This window comes from Mycteria americana, chromosome 18 (genome assembly GCF_035582795.1).
Source record: "Mycteria americana isolate JAX WOST 10 ecotype Jacksonville Zoo and Gardens chromosome 18, USCA_MyAme_1.0, whole genome shotgun sequence".
In the NCBI taxonomy this organism is placed as follows: domain Eukaryota; kingdom Metazoa; phylum Chordata; class Aves; order Ciconiiformes; family Ciconiidae; genus Mycteria; species Mycteria americana.
Window position 1 is genome coordinate 6,089,261 of NC_134382.1, and position 18,976 is coordinate 6,108,236.

Consider the following 18,976-nt stretch of genomic DNA (forward strand, 5'->3'; position numbering starts at 1 on the left):
CAGACAGATCCAAATCTACATGTGACCTGCAATGTCTTGGAAATGCATTCTGTTCTCCAAAGTTTCAATTTAGGCTTTCAAAGGGAGGCTTAACTGGCTGAAATGGCTGGAAGCTTGTCTCCTTTCTGCTTTGCTTACCTATTGCCATTTTTCCTGTTGCTGAGATCTTCTACAGGCATTTCATTGCAAGAGTTACTCCTAATCCCAGCGCTCAGGCTCTACAGACAGGCACTGACTCTCAAATACTGGCACTGATAGCTTCTTGCTACGTTTTAGGACACAGCTCCTCAAATTATCCACTGGCTAGAAATCTGAACAAATTAAAGCAGCTCTGTCAGAACTGGCAAATAGTGTCACCAGCAGTATTTTGGGTTGCTGCAGTTGCAGTTTTGGAGCTTAGGCACATGATCAAATTATCATAACTTTTTAACTTAATGAGTTAACACACGTCAGCTAAGCTGCAGTAACTGGCTGTGTACATGTCAGGATTTAAAATGATCTCTGGCTAATCTTGCTGCAAACCCCAGTCATCCATCCCACTTTCCCCTCCTCACCCTGCTCCCACTGTCATTTCTGGTAGCTGAAGTCTCTTGGTTGTCCAGTTCTCTGCCCTGAACTTCAGACTAAAAATATCCTTCTATGACAACGCAACTTGTTCCAGGCTGAACTGCCTATTGTAAAGGGTTAATTAATCTCAGAGGGTCTGTGGGTCCAACTGTGCCCTGTCCATGGCAGTCCTTGACTGGCTGTCCCTAACTACCTCCCAGCTGCGGTGACCTCCGAGTAGGAAGGCGAGACACCTGTAGGACCCTGTCCGCTTCGCCCTTTCACCTCACTCAGCTCTCCCTCCATTCCTGTAATGCTTGAGCTAAGAACATTTTATTGCCCCTTGGTTTTCATTATTAATGAAAAGGGACCAGAATGATCTTTCCTAAAGTTCAGAGAGTCTATAAAGACAAGAAGCTGAAATGCCATTTTACTCGTTTTAGAGATGTGTGAAATAATTCTGTCTTGTGGCAAAAAAAAGTGAGGGGGGTGGAGAGGAAAAGTGAGGGAGGGAGGGACACAGTAAAGGCTCTGCATTGACCACATCAACTTTACAATGTTAGGAAGAATGTCACAGCTCTGCCTAAAATGCACATTCAATCTTCCTTTTTCTCTGCAATACTCTAATCTAAAATCTGGGGTGGAGAGAGAGTTGGAATTTTCTCAGTTGTAACCTCAGTGCTCACACTGACTTCTCTGCATATCCTCAATTTCCCCACTTGTAGAACTGCAATAAAATTCAGAGAAAGTGAAAAAGCACTAATAGCCCAGTTACTCTTCAGTTTAGGCACCAGGGAAGGAACAAACCATTCTACGTAAGAGACCCTTCAAAAGGCAAATGGAAGGGACACAGCCATTTTCTCCAGCTGTGAGTCTGTGTTTTCTATAAGTATATTTAATTTTCACAGCAGCAACTGTAAATTGCACTTCCAGAGTAAATAAACCCTTACTATTTTTAAGATCCCCATTCATCTCAGAATTAACTTTCCTGACATCATTTAATTAGGCCTTGTGCATCCAAGTAAGGTCAGCCTCACTAGTATCCACATTTAAAACTGTAGAAACTGAGGATGGAAGAGGTGATTTTCCAAGAGCAAACAGTGAACCCATGGAAAGGAGTTGAGGAAAAAAGAAAGTTTGGATTCTAGTTACCATTTTTAATTGTAAGAGAAAACAGTCTGTATTCTACAGCCTCCCACATAATAAAGACACAGGGGTGGGAGAAGAAGATCCAAATGTCAAGAAAAACAGTCACTGGAGATGACTTTTAAGCAGGTGTAAAATCTGCACAAAACCCCGTAAATGGAGACCATAAATACCATGGGGAAGAACACAGACAATACCTGGATGATAAGCATGCAGCTTTGCACACCTAGCTCAGAAACTCCCCTGAGTTTGCTTGTAATTATAGGGGTTAGAAAGGTAAAAAAAAATATAAACCCAATTAATCATTTAAATATTTAAAGTCAGATTTTTGTCCTCACTGCTGGATTAGTATATTTCATAATGCCAACAGCAGACAGCCCTGGTTTTTTACTGGGGGTTCATTTTAGAGCATGTTTAAACTAGTCAGATTGAGTGATGCTTCCAGCAACTAATCGCATGTCAAATAAAAGATATTTTATGTAATAAATTACTGCTACAAGTAATTCAAATGTCATTTATCAGTTTTATTATCAGTCAGGCAAAGTCTTGTTTCTCTATATTAATCAAATTCAAGCTTTTTTTAAGCTTTTTTTTTTTTTTTTTAAGCCATTTTGACACCTCTTGGCAAAAGTACAAACTGGAGGGAAGGAATTACTCCTCCAGAACAGGAGGAGAAATAGTAGAGATGGTATGGAGCTAAAACACAGTGTCTAGAAACTTAACTTAATTCTTGTCTCTTCCTCCCAAAAGTTGTTATTGTTTCTCTTAAACCAAACCCAGGAGGAGTTCAGCATACAAGAACTATGCTACTCTGAAGGCTTACAAATACGCTTCTTTCTCGTTAACTCTTAAAGAATAAGAAAGTACTTACATAGGTAACAGCTATTTCCAACAAAACATTAGAACATTAAGTAATACCTACACTAGCAGTTCAATGTGTACAAAAGGAAGTATTTAAGTGGTGTGAATTATTTCCTGCAACTTTAAAAATTAGAACAGACTGAGTTGACAACAGCAGGAGATCCAGCAAGTAAAATCAAAAGGTGTGCATAGGATTTATTGCTCTGACTCACAAGAGTGGACATCGTACGCTGGAGCTGCTGGCAAGATCACCAACTCTGCTGTTGGTGCTGAATGAACTCTTGAGATGGTTCTGAAGCCATCCTGAACTTCTGTACTCATAACCCACAGTTTTAACATCATTTTTAAACACGAAGCAGCAACACCTTGTGGGGAGGCGGGATGGAGAGAACTTAGGTTACTTAAGACAGTAGCCACTGCTTTTCAGCACAGTACCCTCCTCAACTGTTTCTCCTTTTTGCTCTGTGGGGGGTAATTCTTTCTCTTTAGTTTTGTGATTTTGTGTAGAGGTGTCAAAACTACTCAAAAAAACCATAAAAAGAACCAAAAATATCAAACACAAAGTGGTTCACAGTCTTCAAGACCTAAACTCCAGCAGATCAGATGTTACTTCACAAGAAACTCAGATGTCTTCTTTGGGGAAGGCAAATATAGCTCATAATCTTTTTCAATATAAGCTCTTGCAATATAAGTTGTTCCCATAAACAAGTCAACTTATAGATTCAGCAGTCTACCTGTCTCATTAGTCCTTTAGATATACTTTTGAACTTCAAACCTTGAAGCATTCCAACACTAGTGTCATGAATACTCTGTAAGAAGATAAGCATAACAGATAGAAAAAGTAGTTATCTGTCTTTCTCTGTACATGACAACCCCTGACAAATCTGTGAAAGATAAATTGACTTAGTAAACTATCACAGAAACAACTGTCCTGGAGCAGATTTGGACCAATTCAGAAATATTCATTACAGGATTAGCATCCAACTGATGAAACAAGCTACAGCAAACAAGGCACCTTGAAAGAGCACTGAGCCACTGCATGGTCTCATCCATCAGCTCTAGAGAAATGCACATATTCTTTTTGCAGTTCTGATACCATGGAAAGTGCTTAACAGGAAGACACAAAGATGGATCCACCATTACTACAACACCAGTACTACACCAGCCAAGGACTAGAATGGGGCACAGATGACACCTAATCAAAACAAGTATTTTGGTCAAAGAAATACTATGTATATTTAGTTATTTATTCTTTTTACATATCCATTTAAAGGTCAAGCTTAAATAGAAGGTCTACAAAGAATGGCTAGAGAGGGGAGGAACAATACCTAATGAATCTATTGTCACCATGTCCCCTATTTTGCAGGTTGCTAAAAAAGACTGGCTTACAGGCAAAAGCTTTTGGTTCAAATTATTTAAAAAGCACTAATCAGATCATAAGGCTAGAGCACCAGTTTACAATTACAACCCCTACAAAAGCTTTACTTCGGTGGTATTTTTATTCACCTTTGGTTTCTGAGCATTACAGAATGATACTTTCAGGCTTCTCTTTGGAGCTGTTACTGGGAACATTTTGATTTTAAAGTATTAGTTAAGATTCTTACCTAGCAAAATGAAATTGGGAGCTGGTGCTTTGAGGAAAGCCAAAACAGTAAAAGGAAAAAAAACAAACAGCGATATAGCTGCAAGGGTTAATAATGATGATAATGTTTTCCAGTTTGAATTGCATAGTTCCTTCCTGCCCTACTCATATTAGTGGAACACTACAAAATAAGGGCAGACTAACTCTTCCCATATTGGGTTGTGATAAGAGTTAGCTGAATGAGCAATGGACAGCACTAAGAGGGATCTGGCACCGTTTCTTCAGCAAGAGAGCAGATTTTGCTTTTCTGGCATTTTCTGTGAACTACGGCAGACAGGTATTAGCCCAGGAGGCAGAACTCAGTCCTGGAGTTCACCAGCACACCCAATACAACAGTCAGAAATATTCCAGTTCTGAGCCCAAGTCCATCACAAATGTTTTTCTTCCCAAACTGTGCCAAACCAGAGTATTTAAAAACTCAGAAAGCAAGTCTAGTATTGTCTCTAGCAACAGCAAAATTACACCATAAACTAATAAACACAGCCCTAAGTGGACTGTTACATCGGTCAATATCTGACCTAGAACTGTTTAGGAGCAGTATCAAAATCCTGTTCTTAATACTTGGCAGGTAAGTGAAAGTGCTTTTCAAACTGCCAGACACACATGTGAGCTGAACAGCTTCTTTTGATGGATTTTTAATGGTGTGCACTTTGGTTTTTATTGTTTGGAGCTTAGATACTTTTTTGCGAGGTTTGTTTTAAAATGCAAATATATATGTAAATTTTGAGTCTACACAGATTACGTTGGGACTTTAAAAATTCTTTGAGAGTGTATTTTGTACACAAAATCATACAATCATATTCACACAGCCTACTCAGAATTTCTGCTGTCACCCCTCAGATTATTTAAGATTGAAGAGAGAAAGCTTGTTAACATTAAGGATCCTTATTAACTGTTTATTATTGTTTGTAACCTGATAGCACTCTTTAAGCTCATTCATACTGGGGGTCCATTGTGCCAGACCCTAAACTCACACACAGGAAGTCACAGACTAAGTCCTGAAGACCTTATTTTCTAGCTTGCTGTTAATGCTGAAAATACACCTCTTTCAAGTAAGTGTTCAAGGCATTAACTGTCAGAGTTCAAGGAGCATCTGGATGACGCTTTTAGTCATATGGTTTAGTTTTAGGTAGTCCTGCGAGGAGCAGGGAGTTGGACTCGATAATCCTTACGGGTCCCTTCCAACTCGAGATATTCTATGACTCTATGAACTGATTGGTTGCCTGACTAGTGCAGAAAATAAGTCCACTAACTAAAATACAAAACTTTGTGATGATGTCCAACAGTTTATTAAACAGAGTCCACTGTTGCAATGACTAAAGATGCACTAGTGTTGCACTTTTATAGCACCCTGTATCCAAGAATCTATCATCAGCTCTATCATATATTAAGGATCTAAACATTAGAAAACCCTACTGATGAAGCAAAGCATGGCCTCAAGTTTTAGAAGGGAAGACTGAGTCCTACATTGACTAAATGCTTTTTTCAAGTCCTTCCAGTGGGTCAGAATCTAATTTGTATTGACTATACACCTTCAGGTCAAGAGGTATCATAGGCTACTATGTACGTTTCTTTGTAGACAATGATCATTTGTATCTCATTTTCCTTGTGTAATATGATCTTGTCACAGGCAACAATGAAGTGCATTCAAAGTAACATTTGGTGTCCAATTCTGACAAAAAGTATGGCTTTAGTTGAATTGAAATCTAGGATCTGGCACAGAAATCTGTGAAATTGCTGCAGAAATCACTGCAGAAAGCAACAGGACCAGATGTTTTTCAAAGTGTTACTTACTATGCACCACCGGGTGAGAGGGCTGAGGTGGCACCAGCTGTGTAGAAGGACCTGGGGACTGTGGCTCATCCGTGCTTGTGCCCGACTGCTGGAAAGCCAGGTCAATTTCTTCATCTGTCAGGCCTGGGGGAGCAGAGGAAATGAAATCAGTTTAGCACCTTTACCCACTTGATGCACGCGTAATTAAATTCTCAAGCCAGGCAGAACCCTTTCAAGCTGCAAAGAATTTTGGCACTGACTTGAGCAGTAATGCCTCCCCAATTTTGGATTCACTGGAATGTCTCCCTCTCTTTTCTCTGTTGCAATTTAACCTTAAGCGACAGAATATTAGCCTCAACGCTGCTTCCAAATGTGGCTCATTCAATTTCCTTAATTTATCCTTGAGTTTATTGCTGCTTTTGAAGTAGCGTTCTATTGCAATTCTCCATTCTTCCCCCAAAAAAAAGATACCATCAACTGCAAATGTGGCTCATTTTAATCTGTAATGGTGTAAAAAAAAAAAAGAGGGGAAAAAACTAACAATAATGCATGAAAACAGACAGGGAAACAAAAAACTAATTATTGGGTTAGACGACTAATTAGTCTAGATCGTTTCCGAAGACGGGAATAATTTGCTTTATTTTATGACAAATGCAGAAATAAAAAGAAAAAAATCGGGACTGACTGTGATTAGTATGAATGGGACACAGAATGTAAGGAGGAAATAAAACTATAACAAAACAGATCAAAACAAGGCTAAGCCCAAACTTTCAGCTTAGCATTGCCCCGGCCTATTGCTGCATGATTAGATTGCCCTAGGGCAGCCTGGTTTTTATTTCACGCAGAGCTGTAGTAACACTGCACACATGGTACATGTTGGTGCAGTCACTCCTGCCATCAGGAAATGCCAGGATGACCATCTGTAATTGGCCACAACATATGGAAAGGATTTGGCCAACAAGGGGAAAAGAAAAGCAGCTAAAGGATTCACGATGACCAGCATCTGTGAAGAAGGAAGCACAGCTGGATTATTTTTTCCAACAGGAGAAAACATCCTCTAGAAAAAGAATTTAGTACTCAGATGGCAACCGTGATGTGGGGCCTGGACAGCTGTGTATTACTTGTGATGTTATTCTCCTGTACAGAAGCAGATAGAATGCCAGTGTCCCTGCTATGAGGAGCACGTGAAGTGATTCAGGACCTTTTACCATACATGCAGCGTGTATGCAAAAAACATTCAGAAAGGCTGGAAGTGAGAATATAGATTTAAGGAAACAGATTTATAAGAGAAGAGACAGATCACTTGATTCTCACATAGTTGTTGTAGGGACTGAGAACAGTGAGGAAAATGGTATGAATAGGACAGCAGTGGGAGTAAAATGAGGGAATACTTTCTCTCCATCACATCCGCTCGAGATCCATGAAGTATTGCTGGTAGATGAAATTCCTGAACTTAATCCTTTAAAACACTTAGCTCTTTAACATTACAGGGAGATACAATACAGAAAATGGCCAGGCTTCTGGGCATATTACCTAAGTTTTGAGAAATTTTTTCAGGACCTTAAACTTCACTGCATACTGGGGGTCTAGACAGAATAATGTGTAGCACAAACAATAATGCCTGAAATAAATACACAAGTCTGCCTCAGAACAGTTATTTAATATCATAAAGCACTGACACAGTGCTTCTGGTATTCAGAAGGCTTTATAACTATTAACAGATCTTTTCCCTATTCCTGGGAGTATGTGAGATACTGTGAGTTCCTGTGACTACTCTACAGTGCAGATACTGATGCACAGAGAAGTTAGGTGATTTCTCTAACATAACAGAATATTGTCAGTGTCAGATACAATATCAGAACTCTGAAGTTCCTGATCTCTAGTCCTGCAATCTGACAAAATCACCCCTTTACTTGTACTTGATGCATGCCTCAAATAGTAAGGAACCAAAACCACACATAATGCTATGGAACAAGACTTGCACTGAGAGAAATAAAAGGCACAGGAACACAACTCAGCCTACTGTTCTAGTCACAAAAGCAATATTTATGGTGTCTAATCCATGTTAAAAAGCAAAGTCCTAATCAGAAAGAAACTGTTTTAACCAGCTCCTAATTATCCAACGTAGGAGAAAGCACAAACAGAGGCCAACACGGCAGATCACTAGCAACTATGGAATTTCATAAACATGGAGACAATATTAGCTGCCGGCTGCAAATGTGGCTCCCACTAGAACAGGGCATTTTGTTCTATTTCCATGCGAAGATAGCAAATCTGATAATATTTAACACTTAGAAACGTACAGAAGTCATGGAGGATCCTTACTTCATTCTACAAAAAGAGCAGGAAACAATGCTTATTGTTTCCTAACCATACTGCCCCTTCGATTCTCATCCTGTTGGAGAAAAAAACCTAAAATCTTTTGCAGATAAAATGCACTTCTAGGATTATTCTGGTCTTGCCAACTAGTGACACATTCAAGTATCACTATTCCCATTAAAACCCTGCTGTACTGTGAAGAAAAGGCTAATGTGAATAATAGAATGATGGGAAACTTTTCACGTTTTGAGATCCTGGTTTGAATCCTGTGCCAAGTAGTTCACATTAAAATTCTTATTACTTCCCTGGACTATTCTGCTGCCTTGTGAAGTGGTCTTGTTCATGGTACTAGTGGCATTATACAAAAGAACATCACAACTACATCCCTTCTTAATTATCAGAGGAGAAGACTGGGAGTGCCATCACCTTGGAACCCCTCCTTTTTATTCATCTGAACAAGATGTTTTTAAGGCCCTGTCATCTTGCTTGGAGATCCCTCCACGCATCAAGGGAATAATCTCCCGGAGCTGACTCCTGAAGTATATATATGGAGTAAGTCTGCGCTGCAACTAGTCATCTGTCGATTCAGAAATATACCTGTCTTCATGGTTGTCATGTCTCACACACACTAACAAAAATGTACAAGATATTCTAAGACTGTCCTGAGGCAATTATAACTAACTCATCAAAATTCCCTTTGGACTGAATTTTTTTCAGATTCACCACCTACACACATGTATGCACACAGTATGGGTTTTCCATGCCCCAGCTTATTCAACCTCGATATATTAATTACATAGAAAAGTGGGAATTTCTAAACCAGATCAAAGTCTCATTTGTTCCAGTATCTCACCTTGCTTTATTTTATCACAGTCCTTCTATCACTGCATTATATAAAAAAGTATCCATGGTCCATTCATTGTTCTAATCTAGTAGGAAGTTGGTAACCCAAAAATAATACCACTTCCCTTGGATGCAAAAGCAGTGCCACAAAAACTGGAGCTTTGTGTCTAATATAACTCTCAAATAGGTATGTCAAGAAAATCACCTCAGTTTAACAGAAGAATTGCTCTAAATCCACTTTCTCAACACTTTGGAAAACAAACATTTTAGTTCTTCTGGAGTTTCAGCAAGATCAAGACCATGCAGAATGCAAAAGGTTAAAAGGAACAATAAAGGAAACTGCCAATTGTAAGTGAATTATATTTGGCTTTGAAAGCTGAGCCACGGCTATATTATAAAAGGCATCTCTTTGCGTTGTTTACCATCACCCTGACTAATGCAGACCTTTTTTTTTGTTTTAAATAATCTCATGCAAATTAGACACACACTTCCTTCCAGTTGATTGCTATCTGCAAGGAATAATCTAACCGCAGAGGGTACTGAGCAAGGACTGAGCTGAGGAGAAGGATGCAAGGAAACTGTCTTCATAGCCCTACAGAATGCAAACCTATTCCCTTCCCCCAACCATCCATTTCATTCCTCTACAGCACCACAGCCATTGCAAAGAATTAGTCATAATTTTCACAAAGCCTTAAAATGTCCTTTTACAGGCTTCAGGGTGTTGATTTCAATAATCTACCACCCATGATTGTTTTGCACCCAAAGGTTCTTGCTGATCCTCTTTTGTAATTGTCACTGCTGCCGTGCAATTTTCAGGGATCACTCAGCCTCTGTAAATTGTAGTCAAACACAGAATCAGAGCAAGTCAGAGAATAAAATGGGTTGTCACAAACATCTCTTGGTGCCTGCACCTCAGGTATTGTATAAAAAGCTCCTTTGCCCAAGAACTTTTAAGACTCGATTGTCTGTTTAGGCCCTTTTATAATATCTACTGCTATTTAATATAAAGACCTCAAGTACATCAAAATACTGTTCCTCTTATGACTACTCTGAAGTAGAGGAGTACTTAGAGGAGTACTGTTATCCGTATGTTACAGATGAGGAAGAAGCGAGACGTACAGATACGAGAAGTCCCCCAAGGTCAGAACCGAACCTCTGACACTCAGAAAATAAAACTCAGGAGATGTGAGTCCCAATCTGTTGTTTTACCACAAATCCATTCTTCTCTATTGTCTGGATGAAACACAGTAGCAATAATTGCAATGCAAAACCCTTCCATGAGCTTAACTAGATGAGCCACTAAGTTTTTTCTTCTCCTCCTCTGACACAGGCTCTGACATTTCAGTGACAACCCTTTTTCCCATCCCATCCACTGAGCATACCTTTTTCTTCATTATATTCCTCCTGCATTGCTCAACCCAGTAATTCATGCAAGAGTTTCACAACCTGAAGGCAACATTAGTTTTAGGGAGAAAATTTCTGGTTAGGAAGAAATTAAAAATTCTGCCATAGTAGGGAAGAGTGGTGGAAAGCATTAAGTTCCTTTTGTGCGTTTCCAAAGCCAGCTTTATTACCACTCTTGACAGACCACCTTGGAGCAATCATCACACCTTCCCTTCTGCAGGGACAAAAGGCAGGGGAGGGCTGCGGGGTGGTATCTGTTGTTGTTTTCCTCACACATGCACACACTTTCTGTTAAGAAGAAAACAAAATAGAACTGGACAACTTGTTTAGCTACAACAAACTATATGACTACCCGAAGTTAGTGCATGGTATCATATGACTAAAAGGAAGATCTGCTGGTAGACACCCTGAAATGACATTACACTCCTCTTCCTGGAAGCCACTGAGTCAACTCTGCTCAGAAAGAACATGGCCACATTTTAAAAGAATCATCATAAAAACCTTCTGGGATCGGATCCAGACTAATGATTCCACCTGTTCAGTCAGTTACATGGAGTGCTGGGTGATTCTTTTATCAAATGTTTGTCCTATATCCTGCTCTGTGCTTAGCTGAACACAGTTCAGAAAGGCCAAAAAGGCACAGTCTCCTGATCCATTTTCTTTCACGCATTTTGGTTCATGGGGCATTCACAAGGCCGAGCCCAACTCAACATTTTAATAAAACCTGAGGTCTCAGAAACATTACTCTGATATTTTTACCCTTCATTTACATTAACACACTGTATTTGAATGTAAACATCCTGCTGCTGCACTTCCAGCTCAAACTTTGTGTAAAGGAATCCAAACATCAAAGGGAAATGGACTGGTCTCAACTGTCAGGCCGAAAAATGCAGAAATAACAGTAACTTGAAAAGTTACTGAAAGGGCTTGGAATTCTTACAGCTTTATTCATCTACGAGACTGTTAATTATGCAATTGCAATCTTTAAGAAACATTATATACTTTAACCCATCAGGGTGACTAAGCAGCAATCGGAACTGATAAAGGTGCTCTAACCTCAGTTGCACAGCACTAAAATAAGAAGGAAAACCTGACTGACAGTACAATGCTCAGAATTACAGTGAGCCAACCAGGAAGGAAAAGGTTAAAATAAAAAGTATTTTGGCATAACAAATATAAATAAATAAATAAATAAATCTGGCAGCCGTTTCTCTTCCTGGCCAAGCTTTTTGGAGTCTATAATAAAATGAAGTGTAATGGAGGAAAGGAGGGCAATGTCAGAGGGTGAGGGTTTGGGAGAGAGGTTGTTAAGTATCTCCCTCTCCTCAGCTGTGTTTACTCCATTTACAGGACCCCAGGTGATTGATAGACAGACAAAAGAAAAGCAAGCAGACAGTAACCCCTCTCTGGGAGCATCAGCAAAGGGGCTAACTCCTGACATCATCTAGAGCCCCAAACTCTCCTTAGCCACTTGTAATTAAAAAGACAGAGCAAGATATGCAAACCAGAGAAAAAGTAAAAGAGGATTTTTTTTTATTTATTATTAACATTTTGTTGGAACAGTAGAGTGCAATAAGGACTCTCAGAGCCGTTAAAAGTCGTCGGGTGACCTGCAGACCCCTATTTCCCAGAGCCTTGTATAAAATTGAATTTTTTAAACATAAATTACACGTAATGACGACACTGTAAAAACTAACAGTAATGGAAAGCTGTGCTGTATTTCATTAGCCTGTATTATTCCGTGCCACCTGATCCAGCCGGGCCTTGTTTATGAGTTAGTGTGTTAGCAGATGCCGATGGAAGCATTTGCTTCGACCTTGCTCTTCTCATTGGGGCATGAAATTACGACGGCAGCACCTTGATATTACAGCCATAAATACAGTAAACTGCAAATTTAAGCCAACGGCTCCTATTGTCTCTGAACATAAAGCTGATCGGTATTTATTTAAAAGGAGAACGAAAAAAAATATTATATATCACCTTGTTTATGGGTCCAGTCCCCCCCCTTCCCCTAATCTGCCTTATTCACTTGGTTAAATACTAAACAAACAAACTAAATCCTCCCTATTTTCTACTGATTAAATATTCTTATGAAATGAGTATTGTCTTCAGAAAACTGGATCAAAGTATTTTCACTCTGAATAAGAAAGGGCAAGTGACTTGCTTAGCATGTCTTGGAATGGAAAAAACAGGAACAAGTACTACAACTTTTCTTCTCAGTTTTCTACATATGAGAAGTTCAAAATGTAAAATGAAAAAGTTGCTTCTGGTCACTCATTCATGTTTGTGTGTAACACATACGTGTATGTACATGAGAGAGAGAAAGAGAAATATGTTTCCTTCTGGTTGTTTTCTATTTAAAAATATCTCCCTTGTTAATACTATTTCAAAACAAGGAGGAAAGATACAGAAAAAAAATTGCAGTAAGATTAATGGAAGGGGGAAAAACCACACAGGATTCCTTTTCTGAGGCAGCAGACAGCAGGGAGAATGCCTCATTCTCCTATGGGCATTTTGGGTAAATACCCCCATTCACTGACAATATACCCACTAAAATTTATTAGAGGGGAAAAAAATCAAACACAAAGGCAAAAGGACATTGTAATATCACAAAGCATATCACAGCATAAATCACAGCATTATAAGTCAGTACAAAATGTATTTCACTGGTAGTTTCAAGGCAGGGAAAATACAGTTTCACTTGTAGTAAGAGAGGTCAGGTCTTCCTCTTCTAATGTAAAGTAAGCTCCTTGCTTATATGAAGTATGTTATCTCTGTTCCATGTAGAAAAAAAGGAAGGGATACCTTAAGTCAAAGCTCTCAATACTAAGCTATATATTCCAGGGGCCAAAACACTAAGAGGAGAACACGAGGAACAACATGCAGGATGAAGTGTTTGGGTAATGGGACTCAGGCTCGGGTTTCGGAAATGCAAAGTCCTATTACATGCAGTGCTATCACAGTCTTAACAGGATTTGGACGCCTCGTTTTTGAATTAATCTACAACAAATCTTCAGGTAGCAGACAGCATAATTCAACAGGCACAATTTTTGCTTCACAAAAAGTTCAAATGACAAAAAAGGCAGACAGCAACATGACTTTAAATCAGGCAAGACACGTCCAGAAGTCCTCAGTAACCTGAATTACAGAACCAGAAGTTTTGTTACAAAGCCCAGTTAAATTCCTACACAACAAGCAGATGCAAAAAGCATATGCAAAAACACAGCAGAACTTCAATCTTGGTTATCTTCTTCCAAAGACCTGTCTATTACAGGGTCATTCTAAGAATACCACAATCAGCAAAAAAGACAGAAGAAAGAAGTCTTTCTGTAACATAAATAAAAATCTCTCCTTCTAAAACCAGGGAAATTTTATTTTATCATCATCTATGGGTTTTATTTTTAGGTCTCTTGCCTTCAGCTTTTCTTTTCTATTATCACAGAATCACACAGGTTGGAAAAGACCCTTAAGATCATTGAGTCCAACCGTAAACCTAGCACTGCCCAGCCCACCACTACACCATGTCCCTAAGCACCTCATCCAAACGGCTTTTAAATACCTCCAGGGATGGGGACTCAACCCCTTCCCTGGGCAGCCTGGTCCAATGCTTGACAACCCTTTCAGTGAAGTAAAATTTCCTAATATCCAGTCTAAACCTCCCCTGGCACAACTTGAGGCCATTTCCTCTCGCCCTATCACTTGTGACCTGGGAGAAGAGACCGACCCTCACGTCTCTACACCCTCCTTTCAGGCAGTTGTAGAGAGCGATGAGGTCTCCCCTGAGCCTCCTTTTCTCCAGGCTAAACAACCCCAGGTCCCTCAGCCCCTCCCCATAAGAGTTATGCTCTAGAATTATTATACAAGCAGAAGAACAGTACCTGATAGAAAGCCTCCTTTGAGGACACTGGTAGAGTAAGTCCACCTGTCTATTGCATGACTAGTGATGAAGAGACAATGCATGCGACTAAGCTGAAAGCCAGTGTTGTAACACGGGAACACAGGACATCCAGTTCAGCCAGTACATGATGTGAGAACACTACATAGAGAACAAAAACCCCTGCATATTTGAGATGATTTCAAATTAATATCTACCTTGGGGTTTGAAGGCTTTGAACACTCTAGGCCAGGATGCCAGTTCCAAGGTAGTTTATCAGGAATAGAACATAACCAAGGCTCTAACATTTGTTTAAAAGAAGCCTGTATATGGCAGAAAATCCAGATAATGGAAGAGACGCTACTCTAGTAACCATAGTGCTGTCGTAACTCGTTACCACAACTGACAACCTCCCTAGAAATAAGACTATGCATTCAGAGAAAACAAGTATTAGATACACTGAACAGGTAAGTTTCCAAGCATACCCAACCTGTGATCTGCAAATGCTTGCTGTATTCCTGCAGAGAAACAAGTCTCATGGTGATGGTTCCTGATCCTCATTACTTGTATTATAATACTCCTTAGAGACCCCAAAAGGCATTCACTGCGCAGGTACTGTGCCAGGTAGTGTTCAGAAACAGAGTAGAAGGCAGTCAGACCCAAAGCATTCAACAGCCTATGTGCAGGAAAGACAGGTTGAAAAGAAAAACACTGCACACATAAATGAAGTACCTTACCCAAAGTACACAGCAGGTCTATGAAATTTCCTTTCTATTAAATTGGGAACTACAACAAAAAAACATTCTATAGAGGTGAAAGGATATTAATTTCTTCTGCAAGTTCATTTCCAAAAGTAGAACAGTTTGGTACATGGCACTTCAAAAACCTAGAAACTAAACTTCATTACCAAAACTTACCACAAATTTTAAAACCAGCAGTGTCAGAAAATGTTTGTGCTTCAGATCCATTTACTTTGTGTGAAAGCAAAATATTTTGTTAAGCAGCTTGTTGAGCAATAGTAACAAAATGATTGGCCTCTGGCTACTCTTTGATCTGTGAATAGTATCTTTAGGAGCTTCTAAGGGGAAAGCCAGAGGTTGTCTTGAATTCAGGTAACGTAAAACACTGGCAATATGGGAGGTTTGGTTGTGATCTACCTTTGGAACTCCAATTTTAAACTGTATTCCCAACAACTTGAACCAGCATGTCACAAGAATTCTGGCACTGAAGTAGAAGGAGCTGGCCTGGAGGATCTGCAGTCAACCAGACATCTGTAACTCCAACATCTCCTTTGTTATTGCAGCAAAGAATAACCAGGCCTTTCAGTGGTATGGGCCTGAATACGGTCCGTACTAGATCTGACCCAGCAGACTGGCCCTAAGGTGGAATAACTCCAGGTTAGAAGTCACTGCTGATCTGTAACTACTGGACTAGACTGGCCTGCAATTCTAGAACCAAACTCTCTTTTCCCCCAACTCTGCATTCAAAAGAAAGGAACTGTGTAAAAGAACAGCAATTTCAAGCCATTATAAGGAATTCTTTAACCAGATTTGTCAGAATATCTGAAGGATGACTTAGTTTTATATATAAGAATGAGAAAGCCTGTCCTGATGCACCATTCCCAGTTCCTTATATTACTCTAGAATTACTGATTGCCCCAAACACACTAACAAGAGCATCTGGATATTTTCTACATTAGACAATACCCATCAGAGAGTAGCCTCTGCAGACTAAGATTAACTGCAATGTAAAGAGCAACTTGCCTCAGTGTTATTTATTTCCTCTTTTACTTTCAAAACTTTAAACTTTAGAAAGGAACAAAACAAACCCATTAGTCAAGACTTATCACATGAAAAATCATATAAAGTGCATACGAAATGAACTTCTAGTGTTTGAAGAACGCACAGAACGGAACACTGAATATGCAGTACAACAGTGCATACCGTGTACTCTCTGTCAGGAAGTTGCTATAAGGAGCACGGAGAACAGTAGCTACAGCTGCATGTTTCTAAGAAAAGGTAAAAATACATGGAAGTACGTATGGAAAAATAGATGGAAATTTAAAGAAAGTAACACTGGGTGAGGAGCTGTGAACACAGGAGTCTAAGTCCTTATTCTGACAGATATTTTCTCACAACCTTATACAGTGTCTTTGCTCCTCTAACCCAGCTTCTATAAAGTGGAATCAACGTTAGACACCTAGGAGTCAGGTATCCTCGCACTGAGAAGATAAGCTCAATTAAGAAAAATACATCTAAATACTACATATTTGATTATTATGGTACAAATGTTTCAGGTAAATCTGGTTTGCACTTCCCCCAGAAAGACAGAGACGCTAATACATTATAAAAAGACATGTCAGCAAGTATTCATTACAGATTATAAATCACCCTCGTTCTTCTTTCTTTTGTTTTTAGAGAAATTTTTTTTACATGCCATTAAAATATTGTTTGCTGAATGCTACTACAAAGCTAGCCACCTGTAAAATTAAAGGCTGATGTTGCCAATAACAGTGTTGAAATACCTTCTGTTTAAAAGGCAAACCTACTTTGTAATTTTTAACACAACTGTATAAATATTTCTCCACCCACCCTTCACAGTTTTGTTGGTTACATCGCGTCCATTTAGACAACAACCATCTATGTCATCACACAGGATGTTAATCTTGGGTGGAGAAGAAAGAAACAATAGCAAATGAACTTTTAAGAAACCAAGATTACACATTCAAGCAGGGTCCTTCGTGATAAAAGAAGAGTGAAGACAAAAAACATCAGGGGACAAGTCAACAAAATAGCATAAGTTTCAAAAGATAATTTTTCATCTTTTGGTTTGTTTATTATTATTTTTTTCTCCCCATGTGCCTTCAACAGCTCTTCAGAGTTCTGGAGAAAATTAAAGGAGTCTGGATTAAACGCCCAAAGGACAACTAATGCTAACAATACTAAAAATAACGAGGTTAAGTGGTGGAAAAACTATGGTGACCACACACAGAGAACTGGAGTGGTAAGGTAGAAAAGCAGTTTCATCATTGCTCCCTCGGGACATGCACAGAACATACTAACTGCTTCTAGTTCTCTAGGGTTCCGATTACCATGCCAAACACACCTCCAGAGTTTCCTTATTAGTATAATAAAAAGCCTCTACACATTTGGGTTCTATTCCCAGCCTTGCTATTGACCTTGTGTAGGTCATTTAACCTCCATCTGCCTCAGTTTCTACATCTGTAAAACAGGCATAATATTACACAATATCCTTTGTAAAATGTCTCAGACTGACACTGACAATTATCATGTACAAAGACTAACTGACAGTTTTGAGAATCTATACATACATTATATGCACTTGAGCTACGTAAGGCATTTGCAACAAATAATTTATTCAAGCACCAAGTCTAGCCTTTTTTTTGGTGCTTGTAGATCATCTTTGGAAATACTTCCAGATTTCTAACTCTCACCAAACTACACAAGGACTCAAATTCATGCTTTGCTTTGACTGGGTGTTAAAATACATGGCATCTCTCTGGTCTCCTTTTGGCCAAGTGTTGCCCTCAAAATCCAGTCACTGGGGTTGAATGTTCAAAATGGAAATACCAAAATATCTATTTTTTTTAACACTGTCCGTTGTCTTCTAGTGCCTCACGAAAGTTCCAGCCCAGGACTTAAAACGGGAGTGGCTACACAGAATTCACACAGAAACTGGAGTGAAGATTAGGAAACATTGATGGGCATGTTCCTGCAATATAACACAAGTCAGATCAATAGGTGAGGCAACTGAAGCAGCTGAAAAACTCGCTACTAGCATCAACTCATACTGTATGAGGATAGCTCTTGGAGTTCCAGGACTAGGAAATATCCCCTAAACAAAGGAATCACCTCACAAATAAAAAGGGAGTGAATAAAAACAGGAAGGTATTCCCTTCTGGGCACTACATAAGAACGTGTCTCCTTTCCGGGGTGCCAAAAGGCTAATCAACACCACTATACAGCGGTGCCCAAAGAGCTTTTCACAGAGTCGGGGTCAATGATGAAGGGCCAAGGATGCACTTTGCAGATCCCTCTCTCTCCACATAATTTTGCACACTACAGTCTTGAAGCATAGGAATCATGCCAGGCACAGGCGGAACACTGTTGCAGGGGAAGCAACCGTTTGACGTGCTAAGGGGCAGACCTCTGAGCAGCAGCTTCGTCCTCGGTCCCTGAGGGATGACAGCCCCTGCACTCCGGAGTGCGAAGTCCAACAACCAGATAGAACAACTTACCCTTTACAGTCACGGTAGTAGACGAAGTTCACCAAAAGGACTCAGATCCTTTTCTTCCCCCATTTCCTCCCTGGTTTTCTTTTACTGCTACTCCTGTCTGTCTCCGGTGGCCTAGCATGAAAAAAGCTCTCCTTTTATGATGCAGTATCTGGGACCAGGTGAGGCCCTGACTCTGCAGATAACCTAACAAATGGGCAAGAGCAGCTTGTGTTCTTATTGACAGTGCACGTGCTAGTAAATACCAACCTCCGGGGTATTCTCAGTAAACACACAGCCATCCCTAGCTTCTAAGATACACACACACACGCAA

The 18,976-nt window shown here is 39.6% G+C and overlaps 1 protein-coding gene across 1 annotated transcript in view; it reads right to left on the reverse strand.

Annotated features, from left to right (window-relative positions):
• The window catches only part of PEX14 (peroxisomal biogenesis factor 14), a 79,520-nt gene that overhangs the window by 11,557 nt on the left and 48,987 nt on the right, over window positions 1–18,976 (reverse strand). The window contains exon 4 of the mRNA XM_075520819.1: window positions 5,990–6,112. Within this exon, the coding sequence (XP_075376934.1) occupies window positions 5,990–6,112 (123 nt within the window). The remainder of the gene's footprint in view (window positions 1–5,989; window positions 6,113–18,976) is intronic.